This window comes from Ursus arctos, unplaced genomic scaffold, assembly GCF_023065955.2.
Source record: "Ursus arctos isolate Adak ecotype North America unplaced genomic scaffold, UrsArc2.0 scaffold_24, whole genome shotgun sequence".
Taxonomy (NCBI): Eukaryota; Metazoa; Chordata; class Mammalia; order Carnivora; family Ursidae; genus Ursus; species Ursus arctos.
The window spans coordinates 1,815,468-1,840,555 of NW_026622919.1; the positions used below are offsets into that span (position 1 = coordinate 1,815,468).

At 62.7% G+C, this 25,088-nt stretch overlaps 1 protein-coding gene across 5 annotated transcripts in view; it reads right to left on the reverse strand.

The window, feature by feature from the left end:
- The window catches only part of BAIAP2 (BAR/IMD domain containing adaptor protein 2), a 66,295-nt gene that overhangs the window by 17,518 nt on the left and 23,689 nt on the right, over positions 1-25,088 (reverse strand). For all 5 annotated transcript variants that reach the window (XM_044378696.3, XM_026483926.4, XM_026483928.4 and 2 more), the window contains exons 4-6: positions 8,809-8,870; positions 7,998-8,069; positions 7,277-7,414 (exon numbers count right to left, since the gene is read on the reverse strand). In XM_044378696.3, coding sequence (XP_044234631.1) covers positions 7,277-7,414; positions 7,998-8,069; positions 8,809-8,870 — 272 coding nt within the window. The remainder of the gene's footprint in view (positions 1-7,276; positions 7,415-7,997; positions 8,070-8,808; positions 8,871-25,088) is intronic.

The window sequence follows — 25,088 nt, forward strand, 5'->3', positions numbered from 1 at the left end:
GAACAAACGGGAGGCTCTGCTTTAACTCATCTGATATGGCCGCTGCGGTGGCTTTCCCACGTTTCTCAAAGACCCCACGCTGCCCCTTCAGGTCCCCACGGCTCATGAATGAGAGCGTAATTCCTGGCCCTCAGCTGTCACCGCTGGAAACAATCACTCCCCGGAGGCAGCGAAGGAACCCCACCAGCTGTGATGCTCAGGGAGGAACGGCAAAAATCGGACACCCACGCTGCGTTTGGTGACGGGGTGCCTGCTGACCAGCCCGCGTCCCCTCCCTGGTGGGATGGACCCTGCACCCAGCCACAGAACAGGAAGGCCGCCACAGCCAACCTCAGTCCACGGGGCCACGGGTGTGGGGGGGGGCTGCGGGCGTGGCAGGGGGGCTGCCACAGCAGTTTAGTGGATTTCATTTAAACCTGAGGCCTGAGCAAGACTCAGGGCTGGGGCAACCGTGCCATCTTGCCCACAGGCATGTGGGTGGGAGAGCTGGCCATTCAGTAACTTGAGCCCCAGGGTTCCTGTTTTCTGGCAAAAGGGCCCAGAACTGTCATCAGATCGGCAAAGGGTCTGTGACCAGCAGACCCCAGCTGATGTCCTGCCCGAGTACCCTTACATGCCCAGTGTTCCATGTGCCCAGAGGCCCAGGAAATAGCGGGGGGCCGCTTGGGTCCACACCATGGGGCCAGATGCCCTGACAAAGGTTTAAGGCCCACAGATCAGCATGTCCCCAAGACCCCAGGGGATGGCGGGTGTCAGCAAACCTGAGCTGAGGCCCTGGGTGGCTGGCAGGGAGCATGCCAGCACTCACAGACCCACACCACCCAGGGCTGGGATGAGCTCCGCCCCTCAGGCCTGGAGGAAGTCAGAAGCTGGGTTTTAGCACCCACTTTGCCAGGTGACCCCTGCTGAGCTACGAAGGCCTCTGGGTCTCCGTTCTTCTGGAAAGCAGAGGGGCTGAGCTACATTGCCCACACCGGCACGGCCTGGCATGGCGGCCCTTGCCTCCCGCCGCCATTCAGGTTCTGCAGTTCAAAATCCACGCCTGATTTTACAGACTTAACGGGAAAAGAACACGACACATCTCACTAACACTTTCCACGGTAAGTATGTGTCGAAGCAACGTTCCAGACGTGTTCAAATAGAGTACGTTATTCAAAAACTATTAAGTTATCACAACAAACGTCATTAAAACCACCGGCTACTTTTTACATTTCCCCCGTGGCCAGGCCTGGGTGTGAGATGGCGGGGCACGTGCCCGACACTGCCCCCGAAGGCTCCTCCAGCTCCGACACCTGAAGACGCCCCAAATCACTAACGGGCCCGTGCAAGTCAGCACGGAGGCTGCAGCCCGCGGCTCGGCTCCATCTGGAGAAGCAGGGGCCGAGAGGGCCCACGTGCCCGACCCGCTCCAAGGGGCTGAGTGTCCTCCCCAGCTGCTCTGTTCTGGGAACCCTGTGCCCCCCGGGGCCACCGCTAGACACACAGGCTCTGAGAGGGCGCAGCGGACTCTGGCTTGTCACCCCCGCAGCTGCGCCTCCAGGCGGGAGAGGGTCCGCGCTGCAGCCGCGTGGCGGACTTGACCACAGACCACCTTCGGTGTCGAAGAGCTTTTTAAGTACGAGGACAGGAAGCGCAAAAAGGGCTTGAACTACCAGCACCGCGTCAAACTCCACACGTTAACGGGACCAGCCTCTGCCATGATCTTTTTCGAAGTTCTAAATTATGGTTATTTTGTTTTTGTTTTGTTACTTACACATCCCTTTAAATAGAATAAATTTCCCCCTTTCTCGGACTGAGATCTGGATATGTGTACCTTCTGGAGCAAGCGGACCAGGGAGTGGGAACAGAGTGCCTGCAGGCCCCAACGAGAGCTTGTGTGCCGCCATGGGCAGGCCTGCCCCACGGCCTCTCAGGAGGCCCGGTGGCTGGCACCATGCTCAGAAACCCACCGGACCTCTCTCCTCCAGCACTACCAGCCAGCCGGGGCTGTGTGCCTGGGAGGAGGGAACAGAAGGGGGACCTGGGCCTGGCCGGGCGCTTCCTGCACCTCAGAGTACCCTGGCAGCCTTGGCCCCCAGCACTGTCTGCCCCTCCCAACAGCTGGACCCTGCCCGGATCAGGGCCTCCAAGGGCTAAGCTGCCGAGAACCCCAGATGCCCACTGTGCTCGGGCCAGCAGGTTGGGCCCACACCCGGCTGACCCTGGGCAGGGGTCCACCCCTCTGCCTCTGGGCCCTGACACTGCTTGGGGTCTTGGCTGCCCCTCTCTCAGCATATGGAGCCTGCATACAGGTTGGGAGGGACGCACTGCTTCCTTTGACCCCAACCCATCACACACCCAACACGCACCCCTGAATTTGGAGGGTGAGTTCCCTGCCTGTGCACAGTCCTGTTCTGGTTAGAGCTGGGTCAGGGCTGGGGACAAACGAAATAGAAAGACGCAATATGGTCGCCCGGGCCCTACAGGATTTGCAGAGAAGATACGCCACTTCTCCAGCAGTCAGAAGCCCTGGGACCATCAGTGGCCCAGCGGCACTGGCTGCCCTTCCGAACCCACAGAAGCTCTGAGAACCGTCACCCAGGCCCAGTGTAACTGTTCCTGGGGAGTAGGACGCAGGCTCTGCGGAGACGCCGAGGGCCAAAGGGACAGGGTTACCAAATGGGCTGGCCACCACACCGCGCCAGGCACACAGCACGTCCTCCACAGAGCGCCTGCCCTACGGGGCCCTCCACACGGACGGGCCCTTCCGTAGGCGCAGAGCTGGAGGTCTGGGGACAGCACGTGGTGCCTTCCCTACTTTCAGACGTAACCCTCGTCCTAGTTAGTGCCCCAAATGCCTCTGAGCACCTGTTCCCTGACCTATAATCAAAATCAGTTCTCTTCATGGAAATCCCAAAACACAGTCTCAATTACCAGCAATTCTTGAAAATGGCCGGCTCTGACCCAGTCAGGTTCACAGGGAACCCACTGCTGACAGACAGATGGACACTCGTGGTCTTCTGCTCTCCCTGGTGCAGGTCTGATCAACTTTACCTTCCTCCACCCCAAACAGCTCCACTCCATGGGCAGGCCCCCTGGCCAGACAGGTCAGAAGCCTTGGGGCAGGACAAAGTGTGTGGGGGCCCTTGACCAGGCAGCCTCTCTGGAGGGCACGGAGCTGCCCGAGGAGCCCCGGGGGTTGGCCCCTGCCTGGTGGGCAGCCTCACCACTCTCCCCAGCAAGTGCTCTGCACACACGAAGCTCAAGTCTGAGAGGAAGGGCGTGGAGCTGGCAGCCCTAGAAAACACACGGGGGTCGAGCAACTGAGTCTCGTGAAAGACCAACCACCTCTCCACGGCACCGAGCAAACCCACACCTGAGACCACACACCAGAGCCTCGTGGCCATAGCGCCCACCCCGGAGAAAGCCGGTCTGAGGCTCGGCAATTGGGCATGCCGCCTGCCACCTGCTGAGCCAGGAGGGCCGTCAGGGAAGAGGCTTTGGTGCAGCCTGAGGCCCCCGGGGAAGGGCCCCGGTATGAGTAACAGGCCTCGGGACCCGCGTCCACCTGCACACACAGCCCACTGGGCGGCATACGGCCCAGCCCCTCCCCCCGGCCCCGGGTGAGGGGCCTTGCGGAGAGCAGAGCCCCCAGGAGTGGAGCAGGGGAAAGGCCGTCAGCTGTGTTTGGGGCCCAGGTCACTCCCCCTCCCTGGGGTCATTACTCTCCTCCTCATCGGCCCAAGGGCATAGCCTCAGGAGCCCACACAGCTCAGAGCCCCACCCCCCAGCCTGCAGCACTGTGTGGGCCCATCTGCCCCACCCCCCGGCCTGCAGCACTGTGTGGGCCCATCTGCCTCTCCCAGCTCTTCCTCAGGGTTGGGGACAATCGCTAAAGCCCCCTGCAAACCGTGCAGGGGGCACGCACAGGAGTGAAGAGCTCGGAGCACATGGTGCTTCAGCCACGGGGATGGCCTGAGGGACTTCGGGAGAGCTGGGGTCAGGCGTCAGGCTCTCCGGAAAACCATGAAGGCGACAGCAAGAGGAGGGCCTCACCCTTCCTCATAGAAGGGTCTCCAACAGGCCCTCAGCCCCAGGGCAAAATCTGCTTCCGGCAGGCTCAGTGCCCCTACCCCAGGGAGCAATGGGGAAGGAGGCGGCCACGCCAAAAGGCTCCTGTGGCCGTCCCAGGCCGGCAGCCGCACCACCAAGCGGAAGTCAGACCCCGCTCCCGGCCAGCTCTGCAAGGATGGCAGCACGGACAGCCTCACGTGCCAAGGGGCCTGCAGGCGCCTGGGCCAGCGGGCATCTCACCAAGGTCACCAGGCGGGTCCGAGACGCCCCCCCCCCCAGGCAGATGGCTGGTGTCCCTCCTGCCAGCTCAGAGTGCACCACGGAGCCCAACCGACCCAGCACAGACCCAGGCGCGGGGCTCTGAGGACGTCCTGCCGGGCTTCCCAAAGTTCTACACGCTGGTTCGATTGCTCCTTTGCTTCCGCCCTCAAGAAAGGAGACTGAAATCACTGGGCACATCCTGGCTGTCACCGTGTGGCCACCCCAGGCTGGGCGCCTCATGGGACTTGTGTGCAGTATGGGACCCAGCCCTCTCTGGAAGGCACTCAGTGACTTGGAGAAGATCACAATGAAACCCTTGGATAGTTATGGATCTGAGAGAGAAGGAAGATGGGTTTGGAGAAGCAAAAGACCGAACGGTGGCCAGGACGAGCCGGGAGCCGCCGTGACCACACCCCTCGTAAGGGGCAGAGCCAGGGTGTGAATCCAGATCCGACTGCCAGAGCCTCAAGGCAGGGCCAGCCCAGGGTATCCACAAGCCACACCATGGGTGACGAGGTGCTGCTGCACAGTGGGAGGCCGAGGAGGAGGAGGGGACATGACCCGGCCGTGCTGGGGGTACTGGGGGGGGCCTTGGCCAGGGGTGACCCTCAGATGTGTAAGAAAAGTCAGTCGCACGTCTCTGAGAAGGAGCCCCAGGAGGCCAGGTGGAGGTGCTCAGCTCACCAAGCTGGGGCCCTGCTGGGAGACCCCGTGCAGGCAGAAAAGGGCCCCCAACCTTCCAGCACAGCAAGACTAGGGCATGAGGTGCCCCTGCCGTGTCCCTTCCAGTCCTGCAGCTAAAGCAGCAAATCCCACCCTCTGGCTCTGCAGGCCTGGGGTCCAGAGCAGAGCAGGGAGCACCGACGGGGGTGGGGGGCTGGGAGACAGATGCAGCAGTGTCTCCAGACCCCTCAGAAACGGGATCTCAGGCTCCCTGTGGAGTAGGAGTGAACGCTAGCAAGGCGTCCACCCAGCCTGCCCGCCCCAGACCCCGGGGCACAGGACCTGCCGGCCAGTGTCCTGCTGTGACCTCTACGCTCCAGGTGCAAATGCTCACGATGGCTCCTGGCAGGCTGGTCACGAGGCAGGTCAGGTGGTCCAGGGCCCAGGCCCTGCTCAGTACGAGCCTCCACGTTTACGGCCATAAAAAGGAAGAGAGTTCTGGCACAGTCCACAGTATGGGTGAACCTCGAGAACACTGAGTGTGGGGGGCCACACGCAGGAGGCCACGCAATGGTGACTCCGTTCACACATGAAGCCCAGACCGGGCCGAGACACGCACAGACAGTAGGTCGCTGGCTGCCTGGGGGGGGACGGGTGCCCGCTGATGGGCAAAGACTTCCTTTCTGGGGTGCTAGAAATCCTCTAAAATGGAGAATGGGGACAGCAGCACAGCCGTGTGCATGGGTCACACTCAAAGCCGCCCACTGTCCCTTCCGTGGCATGTAAAGCATATCTCAAAGCTGACATCTCTGAATAAAGCACCTCGAGAGGGGGTGTGCAGGCTCCAGGCCCCTCCTGGCAGGCGGCTGAACCCTGGATGAGCCAGCCTCAGTGTCCCCAGAGCCCCACCGGCGCCAAACACATCCCGGTGGGGGTGGTGGGGGCACGAAACAGAGACGTCCAGCGAAGGGTGGCTCTCTCCACCCCTCAGCCTCAGCCCACTCCTAGATCTGACTGCGTCTGCACGTGCCTCCACCAGACAGCCTCGGGGGGGACAGGCCTTTGGTGTGCTGATGGCTTAGGGGCAGTCACTGGAGATGGTGGAGGCAAGAGCGTGGCGCGAGGACATGCGCCCAACGCAGGAAAGGCGCACTGAGAACAGCAGGCGCTGTCTTGCCGCTGCCCCAGGCGACAGGCCCCCGGGCCCCCCCTCACTAGGCTGTGCTGCTCTGCACACGGGGTGACGGTTCTCACCTGCTGCCGCCAGCCCCGTGCACCCCGCCACGCGGGTCTGCTCGCCTGCACCATGCGCAGGGAGGGTGCGGGCCGTGTACTCCACGGGCGCCACCAACCTCTCGGTGCCCGCGTGCGGCCGAGGCACTCCTAGGCAGACGGAGTGCCTAGGCAGACACGGGGGCCGAGAGCAGGGCTGCACGGCGCACCTCAAGGCTTGCCAACCTGACAGCCGGCACGAAGGGTGGGGCCTCGGGAGGTGAGGGGTTAATGCTCATGCCGACCCCAGGGGGCTTCCCCTGGAAGTGGCTGGGGAGAAGCTTTCTCAATGTTTCCTTCGGAAACAACTGGCGTCCTGTTTTGTCTTTCCTCCTTATGGGAGTTGCATGTGGCCTCAGGCAGTGGGTATTCTGGGCCTGGTCTGTGCCAACTGGCCACGGAGTTCCGGTAAACCAGGTGTATTGGGGCCATGCCCATCACGGACCACACTTTCCTAAATCCCTGGCCTGCGCCACACACAGTGCCTGCAATGCTGGGCGTAACGGGGAGTGAAGCCGCACCAGGCCGGGACCCTCTCGTGCCGTCCAGCGCCATCTGCCTTAAGTGGCGAGGCTGCTGAGACACTTGACCAGCCAGCGTCCACCCGCGGAGGCTCTGGGCCCAGTTCTGGGGGTGGGCAAGCACAAGCTGATTAGAGTAACAGTCTGAGGTCTTTCTCAGAGACAGAATTCAGAGGAACAGAGCAGGAAGCTGTCCTTAGGGTTTCTGCTCCTCTGGCGGCGAGCCTTCTGGCACCCCGCTGAGGCTACGAGAGCAGGGCAGGGGGGCCGCAGCACCACTCCGGCCATCTGCCAGCTCTAGGACGGGAGGTACTTGCTGCCCCAAACCCACCAGGAGAATGGGGCCCGGCTCTGCCCAGCTCCACCAAGACGGCTCAAGAGGGAAGTGCTTCCTCGGCACTGCTTGCTAAGGGGCCGCCGCCTGGCCACAGCCGGGCTCCAGGTGCCCCTGCAGCACCAGCCACCTGTCCCACCTGCAGCCCCCGCAGGCCAGCCACCTGTCCCACCTGCAGCTCCTTGTCCGAGTACTTCTGTGGGTTTTTGCTGCCCTGGCTCTTCTTGCGCAGTTTCTTCAGCTCCGCCTGGCACTTGTCCAGCGCGTCACCCTTGCTCCTTTGCTCCGTCTGGTACTTCTTCAACGCGGCCTGAGAGTCAAAGACGGCATACAGACCCCGGTGAGCCGACGGCACTTTCTGCTCTCCGCGCAGCGGCAGCCAGACCGGCCCCGAGGGCAGCAGGCTGGGGGGGCGGGGAGCACGGCTGACCCAGGCCTCCCCCTCCCGCTCCCGCGGCAGCACACAGCCCCAGCGACGAAAACTGGGCCCCACCCCTCCCGTGTCGAGGGCCAGGGCACCTCCCGTGGACTCAGGTCACGCGCCCCGACACAGCCCAGCACCTCAGGGCCCCTCTGCCCCTGGGGAGAGGAGAGGGCACAGGGATGGGGCACCAAGGCCTCCAGGTCAGACAAGGAGTCTGCAGGCTCCGCAGGGCGGGAGTGCTGTGGCATTGTCGCTACGGAAAGCAGTGAGCTGCGGGGCGCCAGAACGGCCTGCATGGGGCATCAGATGAGCCGGCTTCCCCTGCGCGCTGTGCTCAGTCCCAGACGGGCGGGCACAGGGAGGGCCACGGGGACCCTGCAGGGTGGGAGGCTTGCGGCAAGCTGACAGCCTTGAAGATGTGGCGCGTGGGGGAGCAGCGCGGGCGACCCGACAGGTGTTGGCTACTTACGCTCAGGTACCTGGAGTCAAGCTCCACCTTCTGCTCCAGCTGCGTGAGCAGCTCGTTGTGGAAAGACTTCAGCTAGACACAGAGAGGACACACGTGGGCAGTGAGCACGACGCAGGCAGGGGGAGAGGTGGGCGGCGGTGGGGGGGCTCCCAGGAGAGGCGGATGGTCACCACAGTGCCCTGAACATGGGCCACCCCGAGGGGCAAGGGGCCCGTCTGATCCCTGAGGCAACGAGCCCGCACAGACAGGCAGGGCCCGGGGAGCCGGGAGGCTCCGGGAACAAACGCTGAACGGGAGTCGGGACATCAGATCATCCTGGCCTTGGATGCCCTTGGGGCCTCTGCTTCCCAGGGCGAACACAGGAACCGCTCCCCACCATCCCTCCTCTGCTCTCCAGTGGGGAGGAGTTACTCAAGCTGACATAAGCAAACTAGGAGGGGCCCGAGCATGCCCTCCTTGTAGACCCCCTGGGTCCTAGCTGGGCATGGAATCTGGGTGCACATGTGTTCCCCAGGCCCGGAACCCTGTGTCCCCGCTGGGCCCCTGTAACCAGCTGAGTGTGAGGTCCTGTGTGGCTTGGGCCCTTCCTCCTGGATTTTTCTCTATGTCCTCGGCTCCCGCGGTGAGCCACCTCCCCACTATGTGACTTCCGTCCTGGTCCTAAGATTTGTCCCCATCTTTCTGGGTGCAGCCCCATGGCGATGCAATGTTCCCAAATGGACACATGGCCAAAGCACACAGCCAGCTCTTTCCCTCACCTCTGACCGACCTGCCCCCCCTGCATCTGCCCCTTCCTCCCCAGGAGACTCACCATCTCTTCCAACTGATTCTGAATCTGCCGGTGGACTTCAGCCATCTGAAAGAGAACGTCTCCTGGAAAGGCAGGAAAGCGGGGAAGAGAGGAAAGAGAAAAGTTAAATACCCTTCGCTATGGCCGCTCCAGCCTCCTGTGGCTGGGAAGCAGGGAGCAGGCGGCCCGGTGCAGGGGCAGGGGAAAGGGCAGTTTCTGCTGGTGGCACCGAGACGAAACGGAAGATTCTACAACAGCAAGGGATGCCGCAGGGCGACTTTGGGGGTGGGGGGTAAGAGTCCTTGAGCATCCGCATCAGAGCTGGGGTTCACGTCAAAATCCACAAGCTGGGAGCCCCTCCGTTTGCACATCTCAAGCCCATGAGCGAGCTCGTGAGCACATGCGCACCTTAACCTGGGTCCTGCTCCCACGCGTAGCCGCCAACAGCCGCCAGCCTACCCACTCCGGGCCCAGGCGTCACTGGGACCCAACAAACCCGCCGCCCATGCCCCCGTGCGAGTTACGTGGGGCCAAGATGAGACCTGGCTGCAGGCCCCAGAGATGAGGGGCCCTAGGAAGCTCCTGAGGTGCACGGCGCCAAGGTGGCCTCGCCGAGGGCCTCTGGGGACCGTGGGAGCGTGGCACAGCTCTGCAAGCATCTTTACAGAGTAAGGGCGGGGGGAGGGCTCAGCCTCCTTCTTCCTCCTCCCAAAGCTCCGGAAGGTTCCACACAGCTGCCATCCTGAAGCGTGGTCACTGGGACCAGCAGGTGCGCAGCCCTTCAGCGTTTCAGGTCGTGGCCATTGGAGGGGGGGTCCGCCACACAGCCCACGACACAAGCATGGTCACCAGAGCCCCAGGGCCCACCCCCAAGTCAGGGTCCATAGAACAGAAGCTCTAGGCCGGAGGCCACTCAAGGGCACCCACCCCCCCGACACCCTCAGGGTTGCCCAGCGGCCCCGTAGCACTGGTGTGAAGGGCTTCCTCCCTAGGGCAAACCGCTGTTTCCTTGCACGCAGAGGGAAGAGTCGGAATGGGCAGCACGGCTGCACTCATCTGAAAGGTTATATTCGCTTGGTGCCGTTCACGGAGCAAATGTCGTCCACGTGCTGCGGACACAATGGACCAGGGGGCTCACTCTGCCCTCAAGGGTGGTCACTTCTGACAAACCCCGTCCCTGCGGTGCTGCCAACACCAGCACACCCTCCCGGCTCACGCCGGGGCCACAGGACCCAACCCTTTCGGGGGGCAGCCACGGGGGGTACCCTGGCCCCCAGCAAGGCCAGCTAGAAATGGAAACCAGTTTCCAGGGCCCCTGCACCCTGATGGGGTGGCCCTGCCTGCCAGCCGCACGCATGGCCCCACCAGAGTCACTTTCCCTCCCAGAAGCACAACGGGGCTCTGGGGAGGTCTGCTTCCCCGGTCACTGGCTGTTCCGTGATGCCCAAGGGGCACACCGAATCCCGGCTGTGACCAGGACCCGGACAGACAGACCTGTCAGGTCAGCACGGCCTTGAGGTCCGCCAGGCTCCACCTGAGCCAGTGGGACCCCACCCTGCAGCCCCGGAGCTCTGCCGTCTGAGTCTCAGTGCCACTGGACGTGTCCCTAAACACTTGCTCTGCCCCAGAGAGACACACAGATTTCTGTCGCGGGGGGAAGGGAAAGGGACTCAGCACATCCCAAGAAGCTGACTCACCTGGCAGCAGGGACCCTGCTGTCCCGCCGCAGGTCGTGAAAGACTGACACGTCCCTCCTCTTCAGCCAGCCTTGAGCCCCACTGGTGCAAAGACCCTTCATGCCTGCCACTCGGGAAAGCACAGACCCCTGGGGCCTGGCCTGCGGGTGGGTTGCGAGCGAGTGTGTGCGAGCACGCGCCCCCCTCAGGCAGCCCCGGCGTGCTGCTACGGCCCTGTGGACACAGGCAGCTCGGAGGCTGGGCTGCGTCCCACCCGGTCTGTCTCTAGGACAGAGTGAGGAAGGGGGGACACACACGAGCAGGGGCAGACCCCAGGAGATCCTGGCGCAGACGCCTAGTTCCACGCACGTGCCTCTCATGGTGATATGACCACAGATGCCAGCGCCAGAACCGCGGGGGGACGCCCATCGGCGCCCCGAGCTCCTGGAAGCTACCCCCGCTCCTGCTCCAAATGCAGGCCCGCCCTCGGGCCCGGCAGCGCAGCAGGACAGGCAGCGCGGCAGGACAGGGCAGCGCAGACGCCCTCGGGCCCGGCAGCGCGGCAGGACAGGCAGCACAGACGGCCTCGGGGAGGAGGCCCGGCCTCTGCCGTGGCTTCCCGGTGTCAGTGGTCAACCACACGCAGGGTGGGGATGAGCTGACCAGCCCCTGCAGGAGAGGTCGAGTCTCCCCCAGCCTCTCCTGGCTGTGACCCTCCTCCTACCCAGTGCTGACTCTGGGGGTCTGATGTATCAGGCAAGCGGCCAAGAATGACAGAGGACAGAAGGTGACGTGAAAGGGCCTGGTCCCCAGCCTTGGCAGACGGGAAGCCACTGAGACAAGGAGGAGCGAGTGGGCATTGGCCAGGGCAGTCCCGGGGATGAGGCCAGGCTGCTGCCACCCTGCCTGTGACAGGCCCTGAGCCCCATTAGCACCTGTATGGGGTGAGTCAGCTGGGTATTGCCCTCGGCCTTTCTGCACCCCTGACCTGGTGTGTGCGGTGGGGATGCATCCCGTGTAGCCAGAGTGGCGCCCACAGCAGACTCAGACCCACGGGTCCGACCTTCAGGTGCTCAGAATCCGTCTAAGACCTAAGAGGGGCAGCTCCAGGTTGATGCTGCCTGTCTGTGCTTTTGGCATTTTGGAACTTTCCAAGACAAACTCCTAGCACTCTGAAATGGGGAAAACACTGGGGGTCTTGTTTGTGACACGGGGGTCTTCCTGTGTCGGGGGCCTGGATCCACCTTCTGGCTCTCTGTCCGCGGACAACTGGGAAACAGTTAAACCACGGCCAAGGGGCATAGTGCCCACGTGGCACAAGGTCTGGCCAGTGTGGGGAAGAGCCCCAGAACGGGGCCTGGTGGGCACCGCCCTCTCACACCCACTCTCTGCCCCCACAGCCCTCGCAAGGGCCATCAAGTCCGTGAGTCAGACACAAAGCAAACCGCGGTCCAGCACAGTCTCCCCGCAGAAGCGGCCCCCACGGCATTGGCCAGGCTTTGGGCCCCAAAACAGTTAACATCAAGATCAAATGAAAAACACGTATTTCCTGAAAACTCTGGATACAACTCGTGCAAGGAGAACGTTCAAAACCAGTAAGAACTCTGGTGAAGAGCAACTCCTTTAGGAAAGGAGTTCCTGACGTCCAGAAAGGTGCGTGAAGCTTCGTGAGGCTCTGTGGCCACTGCTCCCCCAGCTGCCGACACGCTCAGAAGCGCCCCGGCATCTCCTCCGGCCGCTGCCCGCACCGACAGGCCCGCCTGCCCCCCAGGCCCATGGCTGTGCTGTCTGTCACAGGGCCCGTGCGCATACTCCGCTCTAAGCGGCAACCCCGTGGCTGCATAAGCAGCCCACACAGTCAATTTTTAAACTGCGTTTCACAAGCAGCTGCTAGAAGCCATATGCTCACAAAACGCACAAGGTGGTGGTAGGAGGGTGAGCGAGCCACCGCCAGGCACTGGAGCCCTGGAGTGCAGCTGGGTGCACTGAGCTGGCTGCAGGGGACAAGGGCAGGGCTGCGCCCCAAGCCAGGCTCCCAGAGAAACACAGAGAGCCCCAGGCATCCCACTCACGCTCACTTGTCCCCTTCTCTGCTGTGCTTTCCGGGTCCCGAAGGCAAGCTCGGGAAGGTTCTGAGCGCCAGTGAGCAGTGTCTGGGGTGTGTCTGATTTTTGGGTTCCATGACTCTCTCCACCCCATCTCCCCCATGTGAGGGACAGCACGTAGTGGAGACACCCTCCCAGGAAGGAGACCGCAGGCTGTCCCTGGGCCTCCTCTGAGTGCAGATGCGTGGGCCCCGGAGAATCCATGTCCTGGGTTCATACCTCAGGCGGGTCCTAAGCTTGAAAAACCGGGTTTAAAATAGCAGCTCAGCCCCAGCCTTGCCCGAGCAAACAGCAGACGGGCGGGATAACTCTGACCTGAGAACCACCCCCTGGAGGAACCGCCAGGGCTCCACAGAGTGTCAACAGAGGGGGGCGGGCGGCAGGTGCCCACGCCCAGGGCGCAGCGGGCAGTGGGAAGGCAGCCCCTGCCGCACCCGGAGCTGGTGAGTCAGCAAACCCTAAGGCCTGGTGGCCAGGCTGGAGCCGGGGACCACACAGGCCCAAGAGCTCACAGGTGTGGAGCAGGATTTGCGGATGAGGAAGTGGCAAAAGGCCACTGGGAGCACGGACAAGAGAAGAGACGAGGCCCACGTGGGCGCCGCAGGCTTCACGCAGGACCAGTGCCCATAACACGAGGCGTCTGAATTGGAGGCAACGTCCTTGCCAGCCCTCCTGCCGAGCATTTACCCCGCCGGTCAAGCAGCCAGGTCAGCAGTCACCCCCACTGCACACCCCTCAGCTCGGAGTTTTAGCATCTCAGGCACTCTCTGTAACCACAAACATCTCTAGTGCACACACAGCAACGCCTGTCCCCCAGGGAAGCAGGGGCTGGGGCAGCCGGCACACGCACGTATGTGCATCCATGTACACACAAAACACGCATGTAGGCATATGCGTGCACACACAGGTGCACCCCACGCACATACGTGCACACAGGCACACACATGCTCGGGCATGCACACACGCATGCAAACACAGGTACACACATGCACACACAGGCACACGTGCACACAGGCTCAGGCATGCACACGTGCATACACATGCACACAGTCACACGAGTGCACACATGCGAACACACATATACACACATGCACACAGTCACACGAGTGCACACATGCGAACACACATATACACACATGCACACAGTCACATGAGTGCACACATGCGAACACACATATACACACATGCACACAGTCACATGAGTGCACACATGCGAACACACATATACACACATGCACACAAGGCACACGTGTGCACACACGCGAGGAATGTACTCAAGCGCACACACATGCAAACAGAGGTGCGCACACGCACGTGCACAGTGCACACACATGCAAACACAGGTACACATGCACACACACACATGCAAACAGGTGAAGACCGAAGGTACCCACCAAGGAGAGAAAAGGGCAGAAACAAGAGACCCCAGCCACAAGGAAGGAGCGTGGTGGGGCACAAAAGTGGAGAGCCTGGCCGCAGACATGGGAGGTGCAGGTGAAGGGGGCCCCTGCCAGGGAGGACAGCTGGGCAGGACAAAGGCTCCCCAGAGGGCCCCCGAGAGCCAGAGAGAGGAGCCGCTCCCTCCTGGCACTCGAGGCAAGGACAGGACCAGGGGAAGGACAGTGCCTGCCGGCATAGCGCCGTGTCCTGTGAGCAGGTGCCACAGAAGCATCGGCCACGCACCCCAGGGTGCTTTCGGAGCCAGCAGAAGGACAGCGTGGAGGCGTGCGCTGCCAGCAACACAGAACGGGATGCGCTGAGCTGCCTTACATGCGTGCAGGGTCGTAGGACCACACCCGTGACCAATCTTAGAACCAGGAACACCTTTGAATGTTTCCCCAAACTAGGCTCTTTGAAAAAAGAGAAAAGATTCCACAAAACGAGAAAAAGCACACGTACCCAATTTTTTAAAGGTACGGACTCTACAGAGTACCGGCCAGTGTCTGCAGATGAGAACGGCTGCGCGGTGGAGGTGACCAGCTCACGGTCTGGGGTGCTTGCTCAACCTTCGTGCTCTGCGGCCAGGACCCACAGCTGTTCAGTGAGCACCGCTGTGTGCCGGGCGCTGCTCCAGGGGACACAGTGAACACCGGCCCTCCTCATGGCGCCCCTACACTCTCCTGGGAGACACATACAGATGATGGGCCCCGCAGAATTGGGAAAGAGAGCCGCCAGGACAGCAGGGCCGCTGAGCGTGCTCAGAGAAGGCCAAGAAAGTCTGCAGGGCTGGCAGTGGATGTGGACACGGCCTCGTGGTCCCAGAGCTCCTGATGGCCGCACGGAGCAGGGAGACCATGAGCTCAGTGAGCGGCTGGCAGCAGGGAGACCCTTCCGGCAGCTTCTCTGAACCCGAGACTGGCACAGGAGCAGACCCGCCTCCCATGGGAACCAGAGGTGCGAGGCAGGCCCCTGCCGCAGCTGGCTGGCACCCAGGACTCCCATGTGGGCTGCAAGATGGCCTGGGGGCACGTCTGAGGCTGGTTCCACAGCCGCACCCAGACGTTTCCACTGGTGGTCCTGGGTAAACACACTGCCGGGCCATCAAAAGGGCCATGAATCATGGTATCGAGTGAGTCCGTTCTTCCCTGTGGCTTAGAGCACAGTACACATTCTCCTCCCAGCCCGACCTTGCAAACCTTCCGAAGGTTGCAAGAATCACAAATGCCCGCCCACCTGCCACCTAGATCCCCTGGTCCTCAGTGTTTTGCTGAATGTGCTTTAGCGGTCTACTTTGCCGTATACGTGCACATGTGCACACGTGCACACACGCATCCTGCTGAACCCTGTGGGACGTGGCCCCAGCACGCTAGCTTGCATGCTCTGAAAGCAGGGCCTGCTGCTGCTGCAGGTGTGCTGCACCCCCCCCCCCCAATGAGGAAAGCGGCCACGGGTACAGGCCCTCCTCCACTCGACAGCCCACACGGCGCACCCAGAACGCGGGCAGGCTGTCTGCGAGCTTCTCTCGACCCGGGACCGCACGCCCATCTCTGGTTTCTCTCCATCAGGAGCTCTGCATTCTGTCTGAACACGGCTTCAAGCACTCAGAACCACACAGGCAGGTGGTCCTTCACAGGCAGGTGCCCGGGCACACACGTGGCACGGGGCTGGAATTCGTGCCTCGCTCCTCGGGCGCCGGGGTCTTTGTCTGGATCTGCACAGCCCTCCCACGCCTTCACGACGCTGACATTTGTGAAAATTCAGGCTGGCTTTTTTTCTTTTTCTTTTTGCAGAAGATACGACGTGTTCTTATAATCCTCAAATGACAAGAAACTAAGAGGGAGCGAGAATCTGGCAGAATGGCGAAAAGACCGGGGGGGGGGGGGTAGGGCCCAGGCCCGGGGGGGGCGCTCACTCGTGCGCAGGCCGGTGCCCAGACGGCGTTCCATCCGTACCCGCGATGGTGGGGTGGGGACCGGAATCCTCCTGAGAGCCCTTCCAGGGCCACCCTGCCGGGGCCTAAGCCCCAAGCAGCAAGGATGGCATTTCACCAGGGTGTGAGTGAATGCCCCAGTGAGGCTTAAAAAGGAACACGCTTTTGCCAGCGCCACACAGGCCTAAGGACACCAGCTTGGGGACGGCTCCCACGAAGAAGGCCTGTGGCCTGAGCTGACCCCACGGTGAAGGTGAGCAGCTCAGTGCGGAGAAGCGGCTGCCAGAAACCGGGGCTGGGTGTGCCCCTGGAAAGCCGGCTGAGCATCACCCCCACACTGACAGGTCCAGAGGCAACCCAGCATGGACTGTGTAAAACCTCATTAACCCAAGATTCAGAGAGGAAGCGGGGACCCCAAGTGGAGGCTGCCAAGGAGGTCAGTTTCTTTCTTCCCTTTCATCCTGGTTAGTTAACGTCCGCTGTAAGATTGGACTTGGGTGTACGAAACAGTGACTCAACACTCCCAGACGTCCCCTGGTGCTCGTCCCGACAAGCGCCCCCCCCGAATCCCCATCACCTGCCCCCCCACCCCCCGTAACCATCAGTGTGTCCCCTGTAGTGAGGAGTCTGCTTCTTGGTTAGTCTCTCTCTTCTGTTTCCTTGTTCGCTTTGTTTCTTAAATCCCACATATGAGTGAGATCGTACGGTATCTGTCTCTGGCTGACACGTTTCACTCAGCAACACCCTCCAGCTCCGTCCGCGTCGTGGCAAATGGCAGGATCTCATTCTTTTTGATGACTGAGTAATACTCCATCACCGGTGGCTAACACGTCCTTCTCCGTTCGCCGGGGCTGCCGCCGTGACCCGGCTCCCGTAGACAGTGCTGCACAGATGTCGGGGAGCGGGTGCCCCTCTGAATGAGCAGTTTTGTATTCTCTGGGTTGAGTCCTAGATCGTAGGGCAATTCTATTGTTCACTTTTGGAGGCCCCTCAGGGAAGGCAGAGGCTGGCTGAGCCCCGACTCGGGGGCAGGGAGAAAGGGTCCAACACTGACCTGGGCCTCCAGAACCCACTGCCGCATGCAGTGGGATCACGCCCCGGAGGCAGAGACCAGCTCCCGCTCTGGGGCCTGTCTACAGACCAGACGGCGTTCATCCGCGGGGTGCCTGGCCCCCCTGGTGCAGGCGCCTGCGGACGGGGGCTCCAGGACGGCTGCTCGGGGCTGCACTCATCTTCTCATGGGTGAAGCACGGATGTCTGTGCCCGGCGTCCTGATTAATCAGTAAGACCACGCATCTCCTGATGGGGGGGCTGGGCCAGCCAGCCACGCGGCACAGCCCCTGCCCCAGGGACAGAGCCGGGCATGCGCTCACCTCCGTGAGCAACACTGACAATGACAGCACAGGATCTGGCTGCAGAACCCTCCACGCACACCCTCCCCCCTCAAGCAGAAAAATGATGGTGGTTGAAGCTGTTAAGGAAATGGGAAAAGCCCCCGCCTGGGGGCTGACGTGCAGTTCCTGTGGAGCCAGGCCTGTGCCTACAGGAGGGCCACCACGCACTCGTGGTCAATAGGTGGGCACCATGGGTGGCCTCTTCTCTCCCACCCTTGACGCCCCTCATTCCCAGTGACAAAGTTAGGCCTGGAAAGGAGTTTCAAGCAGCAGGTGCCTTCTTGCTATGCCTGCCTGTGTCCTTCCCATGGCGGGAAGTGGCCACGCTCGTCTGACCCTGGCTGTTACAACCGCACAGGACCCTGTGGACGGGAGGGGCTGTGTACGGGGGGGGGGCATGCACAAAGGCACAGTGTCAGGGGGAACCAAAGCTACAAGGAAGGGGGTATCTTCATCAGTGCTACAAATGGGGGAGAGTGACGGGGCCAGGGGTCTGGCCCACTGGCCCGTCAGGAAGATCAGCGCTCTCAGACCACGCTGGAGGCTCAGAGAAAGCACAGGGCTTCCAGGAGGGGGCATCCAGCGATACACAGGCCCTGCACACGTGAGCCCTGGATCCCTGGGGACCTGAGTCAGGCCTCATCTAGTCTGAGGGTCTCCCTGGGGCTGCCACAAGCCCTCCATTTGAATCCTATAACCTGCGAGCCTGCAGCCAAGGACAGTCAAGCCTGGCACCCGACACAGCCGGACTCTCTCAGACCAGACAGGCCCCCAGCAGCAACTGGGACTGCTGCTCGCGGAGCGCTCTGCACACACCTGACGCCCCCTTCCAGGGCACAGGAGCCTGCCATGTGAGGCTTGAGAGGAGATGTCTGCCACCTGCCAAGGCCCCCACCCCAATCTCAAGAGGCCGACATACCTCCCTCCCGGGGGTTAAACTGTGTGCCAGATTGGGGGTGGCCATGCCCCGGGGCAGCTGGATGTGACCACGGGGCAGAGGCAGGAAGGCCCCTGGGCTGCAGGCGCTGAAGGCCTCCCGGGCCCGGGGGTTACAGCCCCCAGGATTCTTCAAGGCAGGGGCTGGGGTGGCCTGGGTGGGACTGGGAGCAGAATGCCTGTGCTGTCATACAGGGGTGGCTGGCGCTTCTTGGCACTGAGGCCACACTGACCAGCACGGGGTCACGTGAAGCAGGAGTGACCCCAAGAACCCCGGGCCCACAAGGTATGATTAGAGAGACGCGCCCTCTGATCAAGAGCAGTGTGGCCAGGCCAGAGCCACCCAGGCCTCCCTGAGGGAACCTGAGACCAGGGAGGGGGTGAGGGCGTGGACCACTGTGAGCCCACAGGGTGGGAGCCCTCGGAAGAAGGGAGCGTTGTTTGCCAGTCAGGCTGCTGAATCCTGTGATTCGGCTGGGCTCTCGGGGGGCTGGGACCCAGAGTCCAGGAGAGGACTGTGGCGGCCACAGGCCCGCCGGGAGCCCCGACCCTGCCTGGGCACTGCCACTAGACATGTGGCGACCAGCCCTGGAGAAGCAGAGCTGAGACCGACACGGTTACGACTCTGCGGCCGTGGCACGGCGTGTGTGCACGCACGTCACGCTGGGGCGGGTGGGCTTCACTGATGGTCTCTGCCTCCTCCTTGGGGAGAGCCACGCCCCAGAAGAGCCCTCAGAGCCCCAGACAGTGCCGGGACGTGCAGAGAAGCCAGCTGACTTCCCTCTGGTGACGCGACCTCCAGCCTGGTCTTCCTGGGGCTGGACGGAGCTGGTGGGAGGGACACACTATCGCTACCCAGAGATCACGGCGTTGCTTGTGATCGCTAGTGACCACCAAGGACGGCGAAAGCTCACGTCTTTGATATTTATTATTTGAGAAAGGGCTCTGAGCCAAGGGGTCAGCTGCTCACACTTGGCTGGGAGCACGCACCACCTTCTGGAGACTTCTGAAGCAAGTATCCATAATGCTCAATTATTCCGGTGGCTTCCAGAGTGGAAGGCGTCTCCGGAGCTAATTAGCATATGCCTGAACGAGACACAAATACAGAGCTCTCTTACGGGGAAGACAGACAGCGGAGAGGCTGATGGGGCGTGGCACCGTGAGGGCCACCAGGATGGGATACGGAGCTCAGACAGCACCAAGGGGACCTGGCCCCCTGCCTGGATCCGCGGCCAACACCACCCCCTCGAAGCCGCCAGCTCCTCCCTGGGAGAAGTGGGTTCTTCTTCCGCTCACAAAAAAGGAAGGCAGTTGGGTGGGGGGGGGGGAGGGCAAGAGAAAAATCGATGGCTGTGTTGCTATGGTGATGACAGCAGACAGCGATCCTCACCAGCGTGCTCTTCTGAGGCACAGCGAGACCGCAGGGCCCCTTCCAACAGTCGACGCCTGGGCCCGGGGCCTTCGTGGCAGAGGCGGAGGCGAAGCCGACCCACGTGGCCACGTCTCCCCTCCCCGCTGAGCCCCAAGCCGACCTGCTCCAGGTCAGGTCTTGGGCGGGTGTCGCCTGCGCCTGGGAGTCTGATCGGATCTCAGAATCTCCGCGGCCGCAGGCCTTCTGGTGCCAAATCCTCAGGTGTGTCCTACAGGCACGTGACAGGGGGTGGGGTGCCCGGGTCACCTGTCCAGGACGGCAGAGCTGCCGCCTCAAAGGGACCTGCCGAGGCGGGGGACGCGGAGGCACGAACCCGTGGCGGTGCACAGAGGTGGGCACAAGGCTCGTGGGGGCACCGAGTCCATCACCTTCTCCCCTTGGACCCCATGGCATGGGCACAGGGAGACATCTGCGGCCACTGCAGGGATGAGAGGGGACAGCACCCCGCACAGCCTCTCCCCACCTCACGCATCCACCGGGGCCCATCTCCAGCAGGCTCGCCACCCACCAGCCTCGTCTTTCACTCTGCCTGGTGTGACTTGCCAGGAGACGCGCAGTGTGAACACAGTGGAGGTTTTCTTCCTCCGTTTCTCCCCAAAGCAGACACCAGTGACCCAGGTCACCTGGGGGAGTGAATCCCGACACCAGGCCACAGGAGGCCACCTGGACGTCATCAGGAGTGGACAGAGCGAGGCCCAAGGCCCAAGGGCACAGACGCACCCAGCAGCACCCCCAGCCCAGCATGGAGCAGAGGAGAGGGGAGGCGCCGCGGTCAGCTGCTCACCGGGTCCCACCGAGGACCCTCCTCCGTGAGTGATGGCAGCTCTCCATGAACCTGCCCGTCGTGCTCAGTTAACCGTGCAAGCGGGTGTCGGCTCTCCGGACAGCAGCTTCTCAAGCACCAACATGCTCCCACTCTTGCGAGACACAGGCAGGGACCAAGGCCACCCGGAGAGAGCTAGTCATCCCTACACCAGGTCACCACAGTCAGGGTGTCACACTGACCCTGGCATGCCCACCCTCTGCCAATGCCAGGGATTCCAGGGACCTGCACCCCCCGAGGGGCTGGCACCCCAGGGGAAAGGTGGAGACCTACCTCTGAGGCTCCGGAGCCAGCACCATGCCAGCCCCGGGGCCACCACCCTGTGGAAACCAGCTCCGGCCCGAGGGAGAAAGTGAGGGAGCTGTTCTCCTCCTCAGACACTCTCCGTGGGGCACTGCCCAGCACAGTGCACGTGGTCTGCAGCGCCTCGACTCGGGGCTGATGCGGTGGGGTCATGGGACAAAGTCTCAGGGCCAGACTGGCCACCGTGGGAGAGCGCTGGGCCCTGGGGCTGGCCCGGGCATGCCGCTGCAGGGTGGGGTTTACGAGGCCTCTGTGAGCCTCCTGCGGCATGCCAGGACATGGGACAGGTCACACGCTCCCTGTCAGAGCAGGAACCAGCTGCCAGCAGAGGCCCCGGGCCAGGTCCTCACAGACCCTGCCCTGCCCATGTCACCTCCGCAAACAGGCTCAGGACAGAACTATGGCTGAAGGCTCCTCTTTGCCCCTTCCAAGCAGGAACTCTGGTAACCAGGCGAGAGGCCCCTCGGTCCCCAGCCTGTGCTCAGGATGAGACCCAGCCATGGACCGTTGTGCCCTGTTGACATTTCCGCCCCAGAGCAGGCCCTTGGATGCCAAGCGACATCAAAACATGCTGGAAGACCTCTGCTGCTCTCAGCAAAGCTGCCGCTGAGAAGACGGGGCTCCGATTAAAACATCTGCTAGCGTCTCCTGACAAAAGTCTCACTCTGGCCCCTGACACTCTCATCGGGGCGGCCAAGCTGGTACACGGGAGGCCCCCGGCTGGTAGTCTGAGCCAAGGGGGCCCCAAGAGGGGGCCCCCTAGACCATCCCAGCCCCTTCCGTGTTCAGCCCCAAGGCCTGGGCTGCCACGCGGGGCCAAGGGAATGCAGTCCAAGGCAGCAAGGCCGTTCCACCAGCTCCCAGGCTGGCTGCGACCGTCCGCGTCCACACAAAGCTGAGCAGGACGACAGAGTCCGTGAAGAGCTGTCTTGTGTCAAAGCCCCGACAGGTCCCTGTGGCCCAGGGAGACCAGAAGAGCGTGGTCCTGATCTCTGGGATCCAGTGACTGCTTCTGCCCCAGCCACTTCTTCACGGGCCAGTGTGAGAAGCCTTGGTGTCATGTGCTGGGAAGGGGAGGTGAAGGCAGGATCCAGGGGTGATGGGGCCGAGGTGCTGGGCAACATGGGGGCTCTGAGTCAGGCCCCTCAGGGATGTGAAACAGCCCCACGGCATGGATCTGATCAAGCCTCCAAAAGGCAGGAGGGTTGAACAAAGGTGGTTTCTACTGTTGGGGTCTGACAGCAAGTGGCACATCAGACCGACTGCCGTCAGGTACCAGGGGAGGCAGGGACACACTTGAGCTCCTTGGCCAGGTGTGTGGTCAGCGCTGCCAGGCACGGACAGGGACACGGGAGGGAGTGGTGCAACCAGACCACGTCTCGGCCTCAAGAGAGCGCAGGAGCCCGAGCAGGCGGGCAGCCTCCGGTACCATTCAGAACCACCTCCGCCTTCTGGGGCCCTGCGGCCAGAGTGTCAAGGTCGCTGGGGCCACACTGCCAAGCGCACGCCCTTGTCCTGGGCCCCCTGCATTCCAGCCACACCACGGCCAGGCCACCCATGCCTCTAAGCAAGAGGCTAAGTTTGAGAAAAGTCAGCTCCGAGGGCGGGACTGAGAAGAGGCACCCAAATCGCACAGGGGGTTCTCCGCGGGTGGCGTGGGAGTGCTGGCCTGGGTTCACTCGGGCAACCACAGGTGGGGAGCAGCCCAAGGCAGGGCAGTGTTCAGGCCACACCTTCCTTAATCCAGTGACTCAGGGGCCAAAGCAGGCGGGTTTCAGGCCGCCTCCCAGCCTCAAGCGTCCCGCTCCGAGGCCACGCCCAGCACGCAGCTCTGGCCGCTCTCGCCCTGCGGTGTGGGCCGATGGCCCTGCAGGCACACACATGCCCCGGATCACCAACAAGCGGCCGCTTCAAAGGTGGAGAACAGACACAAAACGGCCGTGCATACAGATTAGACAACTGGAACAGGCTGTGGACGGGACAGGGCGGGCTGGGTGGGAAGTGTGGCCATGCGCAGGGGACACGGAGGCTCAGCGGAGGCTCTGCCCCGCTCGCCGTCACCACCGCTTCTCTTTCAGCAGAGCCCCCTTCACGAAAACTCCAGAACCCTCCAAAAGGCTTCCCTGCAAAGGCAGGGAAGGCCAAAGGGCAAGCGACGTGAACCTTTTCTGCCGAGTGATTGCAGCACGAAAAGCCTGAGTCCCTTCGCATGTGTACCAGGAGCCCAGGTCCCACTGGGACTCTGGCCCCCGCCTCCTGCTCCCTCCTTGGGCTCCGCCCGGCTCCATGCACACAGTCACCCTGCGGAGAAGAGCCAGGGCTGTGGCTGCAGGCCTGTCCAGCCGATGGGATGTGCTAGGGGATGCCGCACCCTGGGGGCACCGCAGACGACAGCAGCCTCCCCTGCACAGAGGCCCAGAGCAGCGGCTGGCTCCCCCAGGAGCCAATGCTGGGGAAAACAGTACGTGTGACAGCACAGACCAGAGCCGGAGCCACGGCCCATCCTCCAGTGGCCACGACAGTGCCACAGCAGGCCCAGGAGCCAGCCCTTCCACACCTGGTCAGGGGACACACACAGCCAAGGCTGCACGTGACTGGTACATATGGAGCCGGACCAGAGGAGAATCGAGGCACTGTCAGGCACTCCCAGGGAGAGGAGCAGCGGGGCAGACCAGACGACACCAGGGACTCTTCCACTGTTCTTCCTGCTTCTCCCTGAACTGAAACGTCCAATCACTTAAAGCTTAAAGTAGCGGAGAGCCTGGAGGGGCCCCGGCCGCCACTGTGAGTCTCCCTTGGCTCAGCCCTCCGCAGGGCAGGTGCTGGGACGGCGCGTGCCCCCACCTAGCCATGGAAACACCAGCCTCCTTTAGGTCAAAGAGAACCTGTCCCGCTCCCCTGTGGGAGCCTTCTGGAAACATCTGCAGCTCTGTGCTGTGCTCCTACATCAGGCTGACGGCATTTCTAACTGCTCATGATCAGGACGGACCAGGAAGAGGTCAGAGCACGGGGCCTCCTGCCCACCCTCCAAGGGACTCAGACGGAGGGAGTCACGGGCGGAAGGGCTACAGCCACTCTAAGATCTGGCAGGTCCCCCAACCCCCTGCAAGGCCCTGGGACAGGCACACGGTGGGGGTGCCGTTCCTCAGGCCACACGCCGGGGACTAGCCTGGAGCCTCGGACACGGGCTGGCACGCGCATCGCCGGCCGCGGTCAGCCCAAGCCTGAGCAAGCACGGGAACCATGGGGACGCCGAGCAGAGCAGGGCCTTGGAAGAGCCGCGGGAGTGCGTGCAGATCAGAGGCCGGACGGGCTCTGTAATTACCCAGAGCGGGGCGGGAGGTGGCACTGAGGCGTGCCTCAGCAGAGCCGTGAGGGTGGAGGTCTGCAAGCCTCAAGGCAGCTGCACACGGTCCAGCGTGGGTGGCTGCCGGAGAGGGGGTGAGAGGCGCTGCGAGAAGCTTCTGAACGCGGTCGTCCCGTACTCCCCGACTAAGCCGCCTGCGGTATCAAAGTGACGGCCTGACAGTCTTCGCTGCGGGGGGGGGGTGAAGGTCCGAGTGAAGCAGAGACGGGGTGTCCTCTGCGAGCTCTGGAGCTGGGGGCACGGAGACCAAAGGCAGAGCAGCGGCTGCTTACTGTGCAGGGGAGAGGCAGCGCCAGGGGCGGCCCTCCCCCCCCCCCCCCCCAGCACAAAGGACGGCTTCAGGGCCAGGCTCTCACTCGGAAGTGGAAAGCGATAGCACAGAAGCCTCTCCACTCCCACAACTTTGGGGTTTACCTGGAGGGGCGTGTGCTGCTGAAGACACCCACTGTGGGCGGGAAGGGTGCATGGGGCTCTGCAGGGGAGCGGCTGGGGTGCAGTCAGAGGAGGGTCTGTGCACACCATCCTCACAGGGGACAGGAGGGATCAGGACACAAAAGGGAGTGGCCAGGGTCTCTGACCCTCTAGCCCCTGGAGGGGGCCACACTGGAGACTCAGGCAGGAAGTCAGCAACCAGAAAGAGCAGATGAAGCCCCACTTGCTTCCGAAACAAGATGACGTTTCTGAAAACAACGTCCGGTGGCTCCCTCCCTGCGCCTGGGAAGCCCCTCACCCCTCAACCGGGCCATTTGCCCCCTGAGGCTAGTGTACTCCCAGGACAGCAGGACTCACAGCTCTCCCCTCCCGTCCTGGGACGAAAGGTCTGCCGGGAGGAAATGATCAGAAACAGCAAGTCCGTGGGGGCCGTGGACGGGAAGAGGAGCAGGAAACCCGAGTC